Raw genomic sequence first — 16,630 nt, forward strand, 5'->3', positions numbered from 1 at the left:
CAATACTGGTCTTTGATTTTAGTCTTTATGAGTGTGGAATGTCCTGGTACATTTAAAAAGATTAAAGCCGCTGGCTTATAACAATTAGCTGTCGTTATTTTTTGGGGGGGGAGTTTAATGAAAAATACAAAATGGGCGGCTGCAGCTCGGGAGTTCGGTTGTTTGATCCCTGGTTTCTACAGTGTTTTCATATTTCTTAAAAGCATAGAATAAAGTGCTGTATGAATGTAGCTTGTAATAAAAAGGGCTTTAAGCGCTTATGTAGTGTTTTGTTTTTTTTATCTAAGTCAGTCCATTTAGCAAAGTAGCACCTATGACAGACATTTTACTGTAGTTATTCCAAGGGAACACTTCTTGGCCTCATTTCCCCCAGTACAAGTGCATGCATGTTAGTAATATTACTTACTGGTATTATTAATACTGCTTTTAACATGATTGTTGCTGCTACTGTTATAGCTACTGTTACTACCATTATTATAACTTAATTTCCACGGTGACCCGAGAGGTCAAACGAATTGCAACTTCAAAAAAACACCAGTAATTAGAAAAACACTTCATAAGCAGGCAAAACACAGCATTAATAGAATTATAACATCAGTCAAAGTATCAAAAAAACTGAACAGAATCGTGGAAGTCACAATTCAGTTCGTTCAATTCAGTTTTATTTATCACAAAAGTTACCTCAGTACAGTTGCACAATCAGATGAACCCCTATGAGTAAGCACTTGGCAACAGTGGAAAGGGAAAAAATCTTTTAACAGGAAGACCCTTGTGATTTTTATTATGTTGCTGTGCATTCAACCTCTCACAGTCACTGTAAATTTCCCAGGAATGAGACAAATATTCCTATTTTCTTCTGTTATCCTGTAATCCTCTATCAGGATTACTAAAGCAGAAAATAAACGAACAAACAACCAAACCAACTGTGAAATCCCACTGAACATGCTGAAAAAAGACAGCATTTGAGATTATTCTATCTCCAAGCATGAAATTAGCTTTTACATTAATTTTTGGAGGCTTCCTTCTGCTTTGTAGCAGGTACTAATTTTGTTGCAGCATGTCAAAACAAGAATGGCATTTTAACACAATTAGGCATTCATTTCAATGATGATGACACCACAGACCTTCCAAATAACACAGAGCTTTATGACTCATTTATTCCTGTTACTATCTAAAAGTCTAGAACAAAATGGCAAAACAGAGTAAATGCACTACCAAAAACCAATCCAGTGACGAATGTTCAGTTACGTGTTCAGAGTTTAGATCTGTCCTGGATGTTGATGCAACTGTCATTAGCAGTTTATAAAAGAACAGCACAAGGGCCAACAGAAGACAGGTGATGGACAAGGGAGGCGGCAAAGCCAAAAGGTTTGGCTGTGTTGAGTAAATTTATCGTCCCGTCCAGGAGCCTGGAGCTGCGCTGCTGACGGGCGAGACAGTTCAAGGTGCACCTGGCTGCTCCTTAAGTTAACTGCACTGCTCATCAGTGACAGTCCCAGAGGCCGGTGGGTTTTATGGACCCTGAAATAAAGTTAGTTTATGAGGCCATTTCCTCTTTATGTGGAATAATCGTGTCAGTAAGCACTCAGAGCAGCACAGAATTTTAATACAGAGTCTAAACAGCTGTGGCCCTGTCCTTGAGGTTGAATGAAAATGACCTGCAAATGCTCCAATCTGTCAACAAGTATTAGCTCCTCATCTTGCCTCAACCTGCTGGCCACTCAGATCTTTCTTCTCTAGAGCACTCAGTCAAATGAATTGCAGTCAGAGCAAAACTGCTCCATTTGTATTCACCATTTCTCTCCAAGTGTTTTAATATAGGGTTAAGTGTCTGTCAAATTATTGGAGGTTGGGCCCAAACAACTGCATCTGCAACCTCCTTCTGGTTACATACTACTGCCTCTGCACACTGTTGTAAACTAATGCAAGTGTTTTAGGAGTAAACAATGTTGCTGACACCATGATCTGGATTTTTTATTAATTAATGTTAGGTTCTTTTTGCAGTGATTCATGCTCTTTATCTAGTCCTCTTGAGACATGAACCAGTGCAGCAAATTTTGACTGGAGCACCATTTTTGTGTATTAGCCCAAATGCAACAGCTGTATTTCATCTGTAAACTTGCAAATATACTTATATTTTCTCATTTTTGTCTATTGAGAAATTAGAGGACTGGAAGCTGAGCTGGAGATAGCATTGCTCAATATGTTAAGATTAACATTAAGATTGGAAATTAGAACATCAGAGGGAAAGCTTTCGGGACAAAGTTAGAGAGTCAAGATTGAAATGGTTTGAATATGTGCAGAGGACGGATATAATGTTGAAGACAGAACAGTGAGGCAGGAGCAGAGTAGCCACAGTCGCTGGCCACAGTATTTTATTATGAAGTACCTATGTTCAGAAATGTCAGTTTTGCACATGTAAAAAGGACTTTCATGCTTATGAATAAAAATAAAATGTCAAATCTGACGTCATCTTCAAGATCAACAGATTTATCTGAGGGTCACAGTGACACTAATACTACATAGAGCTATTTAAACATTGCTCAACATATAGACATATAGGAAATTACACATGGAGGATTCTAAATATCACATTACTTTGAACCTTTGACCTCTGCGTCAGTGTCACGTAGTCAAAATTTCATAAAACGTCTTATTTAGGGCTAGACAGATAAGATAAGATAACCTTTATTAGTCCCACACGTGGGAAATTTGTTTTGTCACAGCAGAAAGTGGAAAGTGCAAAAGTTATATAGCAAAAATTTGAATACAATATGAATAATATATTGTACACAACTGTACAGAACAGAATAGAATAGAATAAAATACTATATACAGTAGAATAAAACAGAATAAAATATACAACAGGATAAAAATAGAATACAAATACTATATACAACTGAGTAAAAATACAACTTTGTCAGAAAAGAGTATTGCACTTAGTCTTATTTCACATGTGTGGGTTTGTGTGTGTTTGATCAGCTGCAAAAGTCTTTGTTGTGGAGTCTGACACCATGGGGGAAACCTGTGAAATCTCTCCGTCCCACACCGTGGGTGCCGCAGCTGCCACCGAAGGAGCTGCTCAGTGCTGTCAGAGTCTCCTGCATGGGGTGGGAGATGTTGTCCAACAGGGATGACAGCTTAGCCACCGTTCTCCTGTCACTCACCACCTCCACTGAGTCCAGAGGGCATCCTAGAACAGAGCTGGACCTTCTGATCAGCCTGTTCAGTCTCATCCTGTCCCCAGCAGAGATGCTGCTGCCCCAGCAGACCACACCATAAAAGATAGCAGAGGCCACCACAGAGTCATAGAAGGTCTTCAGGAGTGGGCCCTCCACTCCAAACGACCTGTCTCCACAGCAGGTACAGCCTGCTCTGCCCTTTCCTGTAGAGGGTGTTTGTTGTTCAGATGAACACCAAGGTACCTGTAGATGTCTACAGCCTCAATGTCCATACCTTGGATGTTCAGTGGTTGCAGTGGAGGATGTTTGTGCCTGCAGAAGTCTACCACCAGCTCCTTGGTTTTACTGGCATTGATCTGGAGGTAGTTCAGCTGGCACCAGTCCACAAAGTCTTGGCTCTGTACTCCTTGTCGTCCCCATCAGTGATGAGGCCAACTATTGCAGAGTCATCAGAGAACTTCTGCAGGAAGCACTGGGTGGAGTTGTGGGAGAAGTCTGCAGTGTAGATGGTGAAGAGGAACGGAGCCAGAACCGTTCCCTGTGGGCCCCCGTACTGCAGACGACCCTGTCCGACACACAGCCCTGAGTCCTCACATACTGTGGTCGGTCGGTGAGGTAGTCCAGGATCCAGGTAGTGAGGTGATGGTCCACTCCAGAGTTCTCCAGCTTGTCCTTCAGGACTGTGGGAAGAATGGTGTTGAAGGCACTGGAGAAATCAAAGAACATGATTCTCACAGTGCTCCCAGCGGTCTCCAGGTGAGAGAGGGAACGATGCAGGAGGTGAATGACGGCATCATCCGCTCCAATGCCAGGTTGGTAGGCAAACTGAAGTGGGTCCAGTGATGAGGTTCAAGGTTCAAGGTTCTTTATTTGTCACATGCATAGTTATACAAGTATAACACACAGTGAAATGTAGCCTGACACGCTCCTCGACATGTTCAAAAATTGGGGGGGGGGGGGGGGGGGGGTGGGTGTAGAGGAAGAACATTATATATATATATATAAAAACACCCAGCACGCCCCTGCGGGCGGTTTATCCTTCAAGCTCGGGTCCTCTACCAGAGGCCTGGGAGCTTGAGGGTCCTGCGCAGTATCTTAGCTGTTCCCAGGACTGCGCTCTTCTGGACAGAGATCTCCGATGTTATTCCTGGGATCTGCTGGAGCCACTCGCCTAGCTTGGGGGTCACCGCACCTAGTGCTCCGATTACCACGGGGACCACCGTTACCTTCACCCTCCACATCCTCTCGAGCTCTTCTCTGAGCCCTTGGTATTTCTCCAGCTTCTCGTGTTCCTTCTTCCTGATATTGCTGTCATTCGGAACCGCTACATCGATCACTACGGCCGTCTTCTTCTGTTTGTCTACCACCACTATGTCCGGTTGGTTAGCCACCACCATTTTGTCCGTCTGTATCTGGAAGTCCCACAGGATCTTAGCTCGGTCATTCTCCACCACCCTTGGGGGCATCTCCCATTTTGACCTCGGGACTTCCAGGTTATACTCGGCACAGATGTTCCTGTACACTATGCCGGCCACTTGGTTATGGCGTTCCATGTATGCCTTGCCTGCTAGCATCTTGCACCCTGCTGTTATGTGCTAGATTGTCTCTGGGGCATCTTTACACAGCCTGCACCTGGGGTCTTGCCTGGTGTGATAGACCCCAGCCTCTATGGATCTTGTACTCAGAGCTTGTTCTTGTGCTGCCATGATTAGTGCCTCTGTGCTGTCTTTCAGTCCAGCTTTGTCCAGCCACTGGTAGGATTTCTGGATATCAGCCACCTCCTCTATCTGCCGGTGGTACATACCGTGCAGGGGCCTGTCCTTCCATGATGGTTCCTCGTCTCCCTCCTCTTTCTTGGGTTTCTGCTGCCTGAGGTATTCACTGAGCACTTGGTCAGTTGGGGCCATCTTCCCAATGTATTCTTGGATGTTCGTTGTCTCATCCTGGACTGTGGTGCTGACACTCACCAGTCCCCGGCCCCCTTCCTTCCGCTTAGCGTACAGCCTCAGGGTGCTGGACTTGGGGTGAAACCCTCCATGCATGGTAAGGAGCTTTCTTGTCTTTATGTCAGTGGCTTCTATCTCCTCCTTTGGCCAGCCTATTACCCCAGCAGGGTACCTGATCACGGGCAGGGCGTACGTGTTGATGGCCCGGATCTTGTTCTTACCATTCAGCTGACTCCTCAGGACTTGCCTGACCCTCTGCAGGTACTTGGTGGTTGCAGCCTTTCTAGCGGCCTCTTCATGGTTCCCATTTGCCTGCGGGATCCCCAGGTACTTGTAACTGTCCTCTATGTCTGCAATGTTGCCTTCTGGTAGTTCAATCCCCTCAGTTCTGACTACCTTCCCTCTCTTATATATATATATATATATATATATATATATATATATATATATATATATATATATATAGTATATACACTGGGTGAATGTGCAGTAGTAGCAGCAAGCAGGTGAATTCTGTACATTAATATGAATAGACATCTGACTATTTTACAGGATAGACAATATAAACAGATTTAAAATTAAAGGAATTGAAATGTACATTGTGCCTTGGTTTAGTGTCTGGAAGAGAGTCCTGTCTCAGTCAATTATAGATGATGTGAGAGGGCGGGTGTGTGTGTTTAGGGCCCGGATGGCTTGGGGATAGAAGCTCCTCTTGAGTCTCTCTGTCCTTGCCCGGATGATGCGGAACCTTCTACCAGATTGCAGAAGTTGGAACAGTTTGTTGCCTGGATGGGACGGGTCCTTCAGTATCTGCACTGCTCTAGTCCGGCATCTCCTGGTGTAGGTGTCCTGAAGCGGGGGGAGAGCAATCCTGCAGCAGCGTTCTGCTGTACGGATCACTCTCTGGAGAGCTTTTTGGTCCTTCACACAGCTGTTCCCGAACCACGATGTCATGTTCTGTGTGAGGATGCTCTCCACAGCGCCTGTATAGAAAATCCTGAGGATCTTTGGAGAGACCCTGAACTTCCTCAGTTGTCGTAGGTGATACAGGCGCTGCCTAGCCTTTTTGGTCTGGACCTGAATGTGGGCAGCCCATGTCAGGTCTGAGGAGATGTGGACACCAAGATACTTGAAGGACTGCACCCTCTCCACTGGAGCTCCATTGATGATAATGGGCTTGTAGTCTCTGTGCTGACCCCTTCTGAAGTCCACCACCAGCTCCTTGGTCTTGCTGACGTTCAGCTGGAGGTGGTTGTCCTGGCACCACGATGCCAGATTCTTCACTTCATCCATGTAGGCCGCCTCATCGTTGTTGGAGATGGCACCCAACACCACTGTGTCGTCAGCAAACTTCACAATGGTGTTGGAGCCATGGGTGGCCACACAGTCTGAAGTGTAGAGGGAGTAGAGCAGTGGCGAGAGGACACATCCCTGAGGTGCTCCTGTGTTGATGGTGATGCTGTTGGAGAAGCACCTGCCCACCCTCACCACCTGAGTTCTGCCAGTGAGGAAGTCCAACACCCATGCACACAGACGGCTGTTAAGTCCCAGATCCCTCAGCTTTGTGAACAGTCTGCAGGGCACTATTGTGTTAAACGCTGAACTGTAATCAACAAACAGCATTCGCACATAGTTACCCTGTTTCTTGTCCACGTGGCTGAGAGTGGTGTGGAGGACGTGGGCGATGGCATCCTCTGTGGATCTGTTGGATCTGTAGGCGAACTGCAGCGGATCTGTGGTGTCTGGGATGGAGGAGGAGATGATGTTCTTCAGCAGCCTCTCAAACACCTTCATTACTACCGAGGTCAGTGCAACTGGCCGGTAATCGTTCAGGGATGAGGGTTTGCTGTTCTTGGGCACAGGGATGATGGTGGATCTTTTGAAGCATGTGGGGACCACAGACTTCGCCAGGGACTCGTTGAAGATGTAAGTGAACACACCTGCTAGCTGGTCAGCACAGCAGTGCAGCAGACGGCCGGTGATGCCGTCTGGCCCCGCCGCTTTCCTTGTGTTCACTCTCCTCAGTGCCGCTCGGACGTCATGCTCCGCGATGCTGGTCACTGGTCTCTTGCTGATGACGTCACTGTCCTCACCATGCGCCGAAGCTGAGCCAGGACCAGCCGCTCCAGGGTCTTCATCAGGTGGGATGTCATCCGGGCTGTAGCTGTTGAGGTCCTTGGGGTGTGATGTCTTTGGCACTGGTACAACACAGGAGGTTTTCCAGAGCTGTGGGACTCTCCCCAGCCTCAGGTTGAAGATGCGCTCCATCACCCCACACAGTTGGTCCGCGCAGAACCTGACGACCCTTGAGCTGATGCCATCTGGGCCCGCTGCCTTCTTGGCTTTAATTCCCCCTCAGTTCCCTCCTAACCTGTGTGGTTGAGAGAGGCAGGCTGGAGCCTTGTGTTGAGTGTGTATTGGATGCTGTTGTTGAGGGTGGGGAGGAGTGAGCAGGGTGAATAGAGGAGGTGTGAAGTATCTGAGGTGTCAGAGGTGGAACAGCAGCAGGGCTCATACACAGGGACAAGGTGCACCATGTTGTGGAGATCAACTAAGTAATAAGGCACCATTTTATTATTTACATATTACAACCATTTAAATACAATTGAGGCTTGAGCCTAAATACAGTTTGCATACATGTAACTGTACAAGTTTTGTTTTTTGGAGGTTTGTTCTCTCAAAGTGCTTCGTGTTTATTCTGGTTGGGACAAAGTAGGCATCATTATGTTAGCTTGTTAGATTACTCAACACCATCCTCGAACCTCTCCTACAAACTGACACCTAGTCACAACCTGCTGGTATCATATTTTAACATCATTTGATTTAGTTTGATTGAACTGTCTTGATACAGATAGAGGGCATGAGGAATTATGTTAACCAAATTAAATGCTGGAGAAGCTTGTTTCAGATGGGAAAACACTGTGAAATTTTGTATTTTAACTTAACTAGGATCTTTTACTAAAGCTAACCAATTAGTTTGGACACCCAAACCTAACCAAAGTGACAGAAAACAATATTAAAAATGTAAATGCAAAATTTTATCGGCTGTTCTCATCTGACCCACCTGGACTTGCGTTGGTTGTTATTCTTCATCATCAATTAGGATGGTACTGAGGAGAACTGCGCTACACTAAAGCTAACTGTGTATAGCCCTGTAATGCCAAGTGCATTAAGTTTGATACATTTTTTGAGACCTGCACATCATCAGTATGATTTTTCCCCTTTAAAAAAAAAACATAAAGAATTGCATGCACAGTACATTTTTCATCAATGAATTGCTTTAAAAAATTGCAAAAACTCTGGCAAATACAAAAATAAAAACTGGATAAGCTCTGGGTTTGTTCAAGGAACGTTATATTAATCAGAAGGTTGGAGCTGCACTTCTGACCTTCTTATACTTTTTTTGTTGTTGGTTTGTGATTTTTTCTAAGGATATTCTGACAGAAATATTCTCTGAGTAGAGAATCATGGCACATGTTTTCTGCAGTAAAATTACCGTATGTTAGTTCAGCTACAATTAGAATATTATCCAGTTTTCCCAACAAAAACTCTTATAATCACTGGCAGATACAGAGAGACAGTGACAGCTCAGTATAGATTTGAAAGAAAATAAATAGTGCTTTCATTATACTTGTTGGAATTGTCTCTCCTAAATTCATCCAGAGTCTCTCTAAGGCACAATCTAGCCCATCTTAATAGTAAGGCAATATACAGAAACAAGCCGAAAAGAGTAGAAATCAGATTTCATTTGAATATTAACTGTAGTTTTTGCCCCCTGGCAACAAAATTATTGAGTGGAAAACCATAAATTGTTTAGAAATGAACATCTGCATATTTTAATAAAGAGATTGTTTTGTAGCTTGAAATGACTGACAGTTTCCACATCCCACCCACTCAGTGCAGTTCCAGCTCATTATGAAGTGACTGATGTGCGCATAAAAGCAGACAGACGTTGTCAGTCACACAAAGAGGAGGAGAAAGAAGAACTAAAAGAAGCTAGAAGAAGACGCTAGTTTAGAGAATAATGAAGACTGACTGGAAACTAGTACAGCTCCCACAGAACCCAGTCTGTTCCTAGAAACCCTTATATTGTTGTGGCTTGCCTGGTGTGGCAACACTCTCACTATCATCCTGCATGTAACCACCCTGACCTTCAAAGATGACCTTCCATCTAATTACTGCCATCACAGCAGGAGGGACACTGCTGGGAGCTGGATGCTCTAACCCATCATCCTATAAAGCAGTCTAGCACAAGTGCTGAATGGAAACCTCAAGCTGAAGTAATCTGCAGTTCTGTGGAGCTGGCTGGTTGCAGGGACAGTCGTGACTCAACTGATAGACATTTCCTCTGCATCATAATGATGTCATTAACCACTGTACTCTTTACTTCTGTTTGACATTTTTTTTCAAGATTTCTCACCATTTGTTCAATAAACTCAAGCCCTGTGCAGTGGCGTCTTATATGTTATACCATCTATATTAGGTAAATTGGCACGAGGTAGATGTGCCCAATGTTTTCTATGCTAAATTTGTAGTGTTTGAATTGAATTGGCATCCACAGCCTACATTTTATGTCGGTATATACTGTCTTTCAAAAATTTATTTTAGTGTTCTCATACATACAATACCATCGTCTTTTTTCTTGTGTTTTTCTCTGTCTACATTATCTCATTCAGCAATACATATGTGATGTAATAACTAAATGACAACAAATTAATCTGAATCTGAAGAGTTTGTGCATACCTATACATCAAATCTCAAAATATTGCGCATTTATCTGGTGCACCTGGTGGTTTATTATTTTTGAAGTACTGATGTATTATCAAAGGTGTTACCAAAATGTCAACTATAAACAACTGGGTAAGCTAGATGTAAGTCATTGTCTCTTTAGGACTTTATTTATTACAGCAAAATGTCAGCTTGATATAACCATGACTATAAGCATTAAAATGCACTTTTTAGAAAATAAATATATATGTTTTAAAATTGTATTTATCCACTGTATTTATGCAGTCACTTAACACTTAACCTGTGCTGTTAGCTTTTAGCCTGCAAAGCTATCCATTCACTACTGCCTTACAAGTAAATGCTGCCCAAAGAGAGTCCTTCTTGTTGGTATAATAGCTACAATTGTTAGGTGACGGCTGTGTGCAGACAGGAATAGGACCCAAGGTGCAGACTCCGGAGACAGAACTTAAACCAAAACAGCTTTAATGCTGAACGCAAACATAATGTAACTGGAAAAAAAGTCAAAATAAACTAACACCGGTGGATGGGCAAAACACACAGCAAACTAAACGGTAGATCGCGACACGGACACAGAGAAACACAGGGCTTAAATACACAGAGGGAGCAATCAGGGAATGGGTAACAGGAGGGAAACACAGCTGGGGCAAATCAGACACATTAACATCAGACATGGACTTTCAAAGTAAAACAGGAAACACATAAAACAGACTGAACAAAGACACAGACTCGCACGCACTGCAAGAGAGGGAACAGAGACGTGGGACCAGGGCAGACACAGACACTGACTGGAGACGGGGATATAGCCACTAAGGACACACAGAGACGCGAACTAGACAAGGGGATACAGCTGACAGGGGAGACAGAGCAGCTAGAGAAGACAGAGACATAAACTATAAGACAGAACTCAAAGAAACCAAAGACTAGAAAGTATAAATAATATAATAAACTCAAAACCCCAGGGTCAACGACCCAGGCATCCTAACAACAATATTATCTATAATATCCATTGCTTGTTCCTAACTAGTTTTATGGCCTTTGTTGTAGAAGCACAGTTCCCACCTTGAAGCAGCCCTCTATAAACATGCATTTATGCAGCTGCGCTACAGTTTTTGCAATATTGCACCCCTAAATAAATCTTTACAGAACTTTGCCTTCACCAGAAACTACTGCCTAGCCCAGGCTGATGTTCTGTAGCTATGGAAACCAAGAATTCCAAAATCTTGTGATGTCATCACCTCGTTGTTATAAGACATTGTTATAAGACACTAAAGATCATAGTTCTCACACACAGCTCATTGCATCTTTGCAGAGTGAAGAGTGAAATCCTGAAACTAAATTAACCTAAATGAATCACACAATGTCAAAGTCTTGGCCAACTTATACTGCACCACGTCCTGTGGATCTGAATAACCCTCTAGGTAAGTCAAATGGGATTCATATGGTAATTATGCATGCTTCTGGGTTTTTATTTGAGGCAACTGAATTTGACTTAAACAAAATCATCTTTTGTTGATTTCAGGACACCAAACAGAGCCTTGCATCTCCACACTGGTGAAGATGACTCCAGATGGAAGAATAGAGGGAAGAAAGAGAAGGGACTTACCTGAAAGACTGGACAAATCCCCCAAAAAAAGCAAAAGCAGTGGAGGTCCAAAACCGGGTCCCAGCCACTTTGTTTCTGGGGAATCCAGTTTGAAATGTAAGTGATAAGACCTGTTTTAGCTGTGACATTATCTTGGCTATGTAGTTTATTTTGTGACTTTAACCGTGTACTTAACGGTCTTTAACTTTGTAGTTGGTTCATTTAGCCTTCTTTGTGTTGATTTTCAGTGTGCAGTTATTGCTTTAATGCACGATTGCCAGACCTTAGAAAGTCAGTAGAAAGCAGTTGACACACAGAGTTGGACTGAAAATGCTTAAAGTCAAACTACTTTTTCCATTTTAGTTGGCCTTCTCATAGTGCCTTCAAGCGACTCTAGTATAATTAAGAGGAGCAACAAACGGAAGAGCACTAGTGACGAATCTGAGGGACCATCCAGCAAAAAAAGCAGGACAACGAGCCCAGAGGAGAGTCCCACCCAGGAACCCTCTGAAACATGTGACTCACCGAGGATATCCGGCACTGACAGAAAAGGTAAGATAATGGCAATATTTCTGAGCTGGATCACAAGATCCTTTAGAATTTGTCCTGGGGTTTGAGATTGGGTTTGATTCCTGTGGGACCAATCGACAATAAGAGACACTCTGGGCAGTAGTGACGTTACCTACCTACTAATCTGCTAAAATGTAGCTGCTATTTACCAATTAATAGAAATGTTATAGCAAAGCTCTATAGGACTGTGCCAGCTGTTTTCTGTGTAACAAGTCATAACCTGTATGTTTTTCCTGTGTGTCTGCAGAAGACTTCCTGGAAAAATATCAAGAGCTGGAGGTGCTGGGTCATGGAGGCTTTGCCACCGTGTTTTCTGGAATACGCATAAAAGACAGTTTTCCAGTATGGCTTCTTACATTTGCATTTCACAGATCTTCAGTTTATTCCTGTTTGTACTTCTCTAACCCAGAAAATGTCTTTAATGCAGGTGGCAATCAAACATGTTCAACAGCGCAGACTTGCGCGCACAACAATGGTAAGCGTCTTTTCTTATTCCAGCAGGTATTTATATTATTTCAGGCCTTCTCAGGCATCAAGCATAAGGCACGTATTTCCTCCGTGCATGAACCAGACTGGTCTCACAGTTGTGTGTGAAATCGTCAGGAAATATGGTCGAATTCTATGAACAGTGGGTCACCTTATTGTTTAAACTGACATGTTTCAGTGGAAAGAATGCTTTTTAAAGATCAGGTCATTTTGTGACTATTTCAAAACTGTCTGTACGCTGATAGCTACTTTTGTTGAAATTCTGAATACTGACCTGAAGTAACTTTCCTTCTGAAGGATTGGAATGGGAAAAGTACTGATGTTCCCCTGGAGGTGGCGCTACTGATACAAGTTGGGGCTGGACCACACGATACGGAAAGCAGTATAACCCCACTTCTACTTGACTGGTTTGATCTGGAAGATGAACTTATTATGGTTTTTGAGAAACCAGAAAATTGCATGGACTTAGACAATTACCTCAAAACTACAGATAAACCTCTGTCAGAGACACATGTTAAGGTAAGTGACGAGCATTTGGAGCTTACAGCAGTTTTTCATAGAGAATGTCCTGTGCTCCAAATATGGCTTCCTTTCTTTTAGGTCATAATGAAGCAACTAGTTGACGCAGCCATTACGATGGATAACAAGGGGGTTTTCCACCGAGATATTAAACCACACAACATTCTAATTGAAACATCTTCGGAGGAACCCCGAGTGCGATACATCGATTTTGGCTGTGGAGTCACGTTTACTCCGGGACAAAGGTTCAGGAGGAACGCAGGTATGTTTTCAGCCACAGCGTTGTGCTGTCATGAACTGTCTCCACATCATGTTCCCTCCCCATTAATTCTTCTTATCTTTGTGTTTTAGGAACCAGGATCTACTATAGTCCAGAGTGGTTCATGTACGGCTTCTGCTCTGCAGAATATACTACAGCCTGGCAGCTGGGTGTTGTGATGTACCAGCTGTTACACAACAAGTTACCATTTGACTGCGACTACAAGATCATCAACCAAAACCCACCGATTTTAGCTGACATTTCAAACAGTAAGATTTCTGCCAAAAGGGCTGTTGATATAAGAAAGGTGAAATAACTTTGTGGATAACTTTAACAAGAGTATTTCATTTCTGTAAAGAATGCAGGGATTTTTTGACGGGGTGTCTGAGGAAGCACTACAAGGACCGCTTCACCCTGGAGGATCTTCGGAATCACATGTGGCTCAAATGATTTCTGCGCACCATGAACTAAAAGGTTATGGAGCAAAAGCTCCAACACATCACAAGTCATCAACAAGTCACTTTTCAAATTTAGTAGCAATGTTGCAGTTGCTGTCACGTGGCTCTTTTTTGGTGTTTTCTTTTCCAATCCAGCAGCAAGCAGTCTGAGACCTCCATCTGACCTTCATCTAAATATAGTGTCAAGTGGCAGCTGTGTAAAGGCAAGAGAGGACCCAAATGCACAGCTCTAGACACACGGTGATGACCTCAAAGGCAGGTCTTTATTAACAGGAACGTAAGAAGCCATACAATAACTAACCTGGGAGCAACTAAAGCTGAGGCGCTGGGAAGACACGGTAAATGCACACAACCTAGAGGGACGACGCAACACAGAACAAAGGGACACTCTGACATAAATACACAGAAGGTAATGAGAGAAGTGGGAACACACGGGGAACACAGCTGAAGACAATTAGCGAGCAGGGAGGACACGAAACTGAAAATACTGACACCAAGATGTGGACCTTAAACACAACACAGTACACAGAGATGAGCACAGAGAGAGAGAGGCAGAGAAGAAGGATGAATATGGGGGGATGAGGAGAACACAGAACACAAAGGATGGGAACACGGTACCAGAACAAACACCACAATAAAAACATGGACACAGGGGGAATCCAAATACCAAACCAACCAATCCAATGAACATAAGGAACAAAATACAAAACTACAGGAAAACTAAGAACACTGGGTCAAAATGACCCAGGACCATGACATATAGGCTTTTGTAGGCTTGCTTTATGAAAAATGTCATTGATGAAAATGTAGTGTATATCTGTTCTTAACCTCTGTCTCTCTTCCACAGCATGTCTTTATCCTGTCTTCCTTCTCTCACCCCAACCGGTCGCAGCAGATGGCCGCCCCTCCCTGAGCCTGGTTCTGCCGGAGGTTTCTTCCTGTTAAAAGGGAGTTTTTCCTTCCCACTGTCGCCAAAGTGCTTGCTCAAAGGGGGTCATATGATTGTTGGGTTTTTCTCTGTATCTATGAAGCGCCTTGAGGCGACTTTTGTTGTGATTTGGCGCTATATAAATACAATTGAATTGAATTGGGCAGCACGGTGGCACGGTGGTTAGCACTGTTGCCGCACAGCAAGAAGGTCCTGAGTTCAATTCCAACATCAGGCCGGGGTCTTTCTGTGTGGAGTTTGCATGTTCTCCCCGTGTTTGCGTGGGTTCCCTCCGGGTACTCCGGCTTCCTCCCACCGTCCAAAGACATGCAGCTTGTGGGGATAGGTTAATTGGATAATCCAAATTGCCATTAGGTGTGAACGTGAGTGTGAATGGTTGTCTGTCCCTGTGTGTTGGCCCTGCGACAGACTGGCGACCTGTCCAGGGTGTACCCTGCCTCTCGCCCTATGACAGCTGGGATAGGCTCCAGCGCCCCCCGCGACCCTTGAATTGAATTGAATTGAAGTGAGGCCATGATGCATTTTATTGTAGCTCATCATCATCCGACCCTGCCCTGAAAATAGCTGAAGAAATGTTGGCATACCGAAAGGTTTGCTTTGGGGGTACTATTTGGTGCCATTTTAAGTTAACAACTATTAAAAAAAAAAAAAAAGAGTCATATTTTGTGTGATTTTTTCATTACTGTTGTATATACTATATTAATGTTTGACCACATTTGGGAATCAGAGCAGAGAGAAGATGACAACAGGTGGCGCCATATTGCCAACTGACTAGTCTTCTTCATAAAATATGATACAAAAGCATGATTACAAATACAATAAATGCTTCTGGATGGCAAATGCTCTGTTCAGTACACACGTTTTACTTTGAACACATAGGTATGCAGCATGCACACAACATGCATTCATCCTTTTTGGTTGAGTCCATGGTGATGGCCTGTGTCTTTCCGAGTTCTCCTCAAACACTTTGGCTTCCCTCTACAATGTTAGGCCTCTTATTAACCTTTGTCATGTCATGCACACATTGCTCAAGAGCTGTTGCCATATTGGATGTGATAACCTGTAGCGATCACATCCAATAACTCATGTGTTGTTTACATACAAATGATCACTGCTTTTTTTTCACTGCTGTGCTGCTGGTTGCAGCAATCACCAGGGATAGAGAATCTTTTTTGTTGCCTTTCAGGTGATTTGGATAGAAGAGGAGCATCACATAAATGGTAGTATCAGTTCTAAATTATTTGAAATCCAAGTATCTGTTTCAAACAATATTTGACTGTGAGGCTTGGTTACCGGTTGTTGCTGGTTCTCACTGGTTGTCACTAGTTGTTACCGCTTGCTGCTGGTGCAGCAGCACTGACAGCTAACATGGCGGTTAAATCGACACATTTTGCTGCACCCATTTTTAGTTTTAATTGTTTTATGTCAGCTTTTCAGCTCCACCTTCTCCACTTCTTCCACACTAAACTTTTTCTACAAGCTGCGTGAGCGCACACCAAAGGTAGGGGAGGTGCTCAGGTTCACTGTCATTGATCATAATCGATCGATAGTGAAAAGTCCCCGCTCAATGCTCAGCTCAAATGCACAAATATATACAATTATGAGATATTCATGAAGTATTTTTATTTTATTTTGCCATTTATATATGTTGGCACTAACAGTGCTCAAGACAATACTTATATACTGTCAATATGTGACATATTGAAATCGCGTTTGAATTTGCGCTTGTTTTTTGCTTTCACTTTGCAATCGCACGAACTGTGTATAGAGAGCGACAGCACTGATTGGTGAGTGATGATAATTTGTGCACCAATTCCTCTGACATCGTCTTATCAATCGTTAGCTTACTATGCAAACATGACAAGTGAAATCTCCTGCAGCTTAAACATGTGAGAGGTTGATCGCGCAGAGAATCGCTGAGCGTTATGTG

At 43.4% G+C, this 16,630-nt stretch overlaps 1 protein-coding gene across 1 annotated transcript; it reads left to right on the forward strand.

Annotated features, from left to right (window-relative positions):
* The first annotated feature begins 10,665 nt into the window (after window positions 1–10,665).
* LOC309692412 (serine/threonine-protein kinase pim-2-like) lies at window positions 10,666–14,435 on the forward strand. Its single transcript, XM_082510864.1, has 9 exons — window positions 10,666–11,295; window positions 11,397–11,576; window positions 11,823–12,011; window positions 12,277–12,371; window positions 12,457–12,504; window positions 12,813–13,034; window positions 13,116–13,296; window positions 13,386–13,562; window positions 13,652–14,435. The coding sequence occupies exons 1-9, from the start codon at window positions 11,223–11,225 to the stop codon at window positions 13,741–13,743; spliced, it is 1,257 nt and encodes a 418-aa protein (XP_082366990.1). The 5' UTR covers window positions 10,666–11,222; the 3' UTR covers window positions 13,744–14,435.
* Window positions 14,436–16,630: the final 2,195 nt, after the last annotated feature.

Source organism: Aulonocara stuartgranti (assembly GCF_965226115.1).
Source record: "Aulonocara stuartgranti genome assembly, chromosome: 17".
In the NCBI taxonomy this organism is placed as follows: Eukaryota; Metazoa; Chordata; class Actinopteri; order Cichliformes; family Cichlidae; genus Aulonocara; species Aulonocara stuartgranti.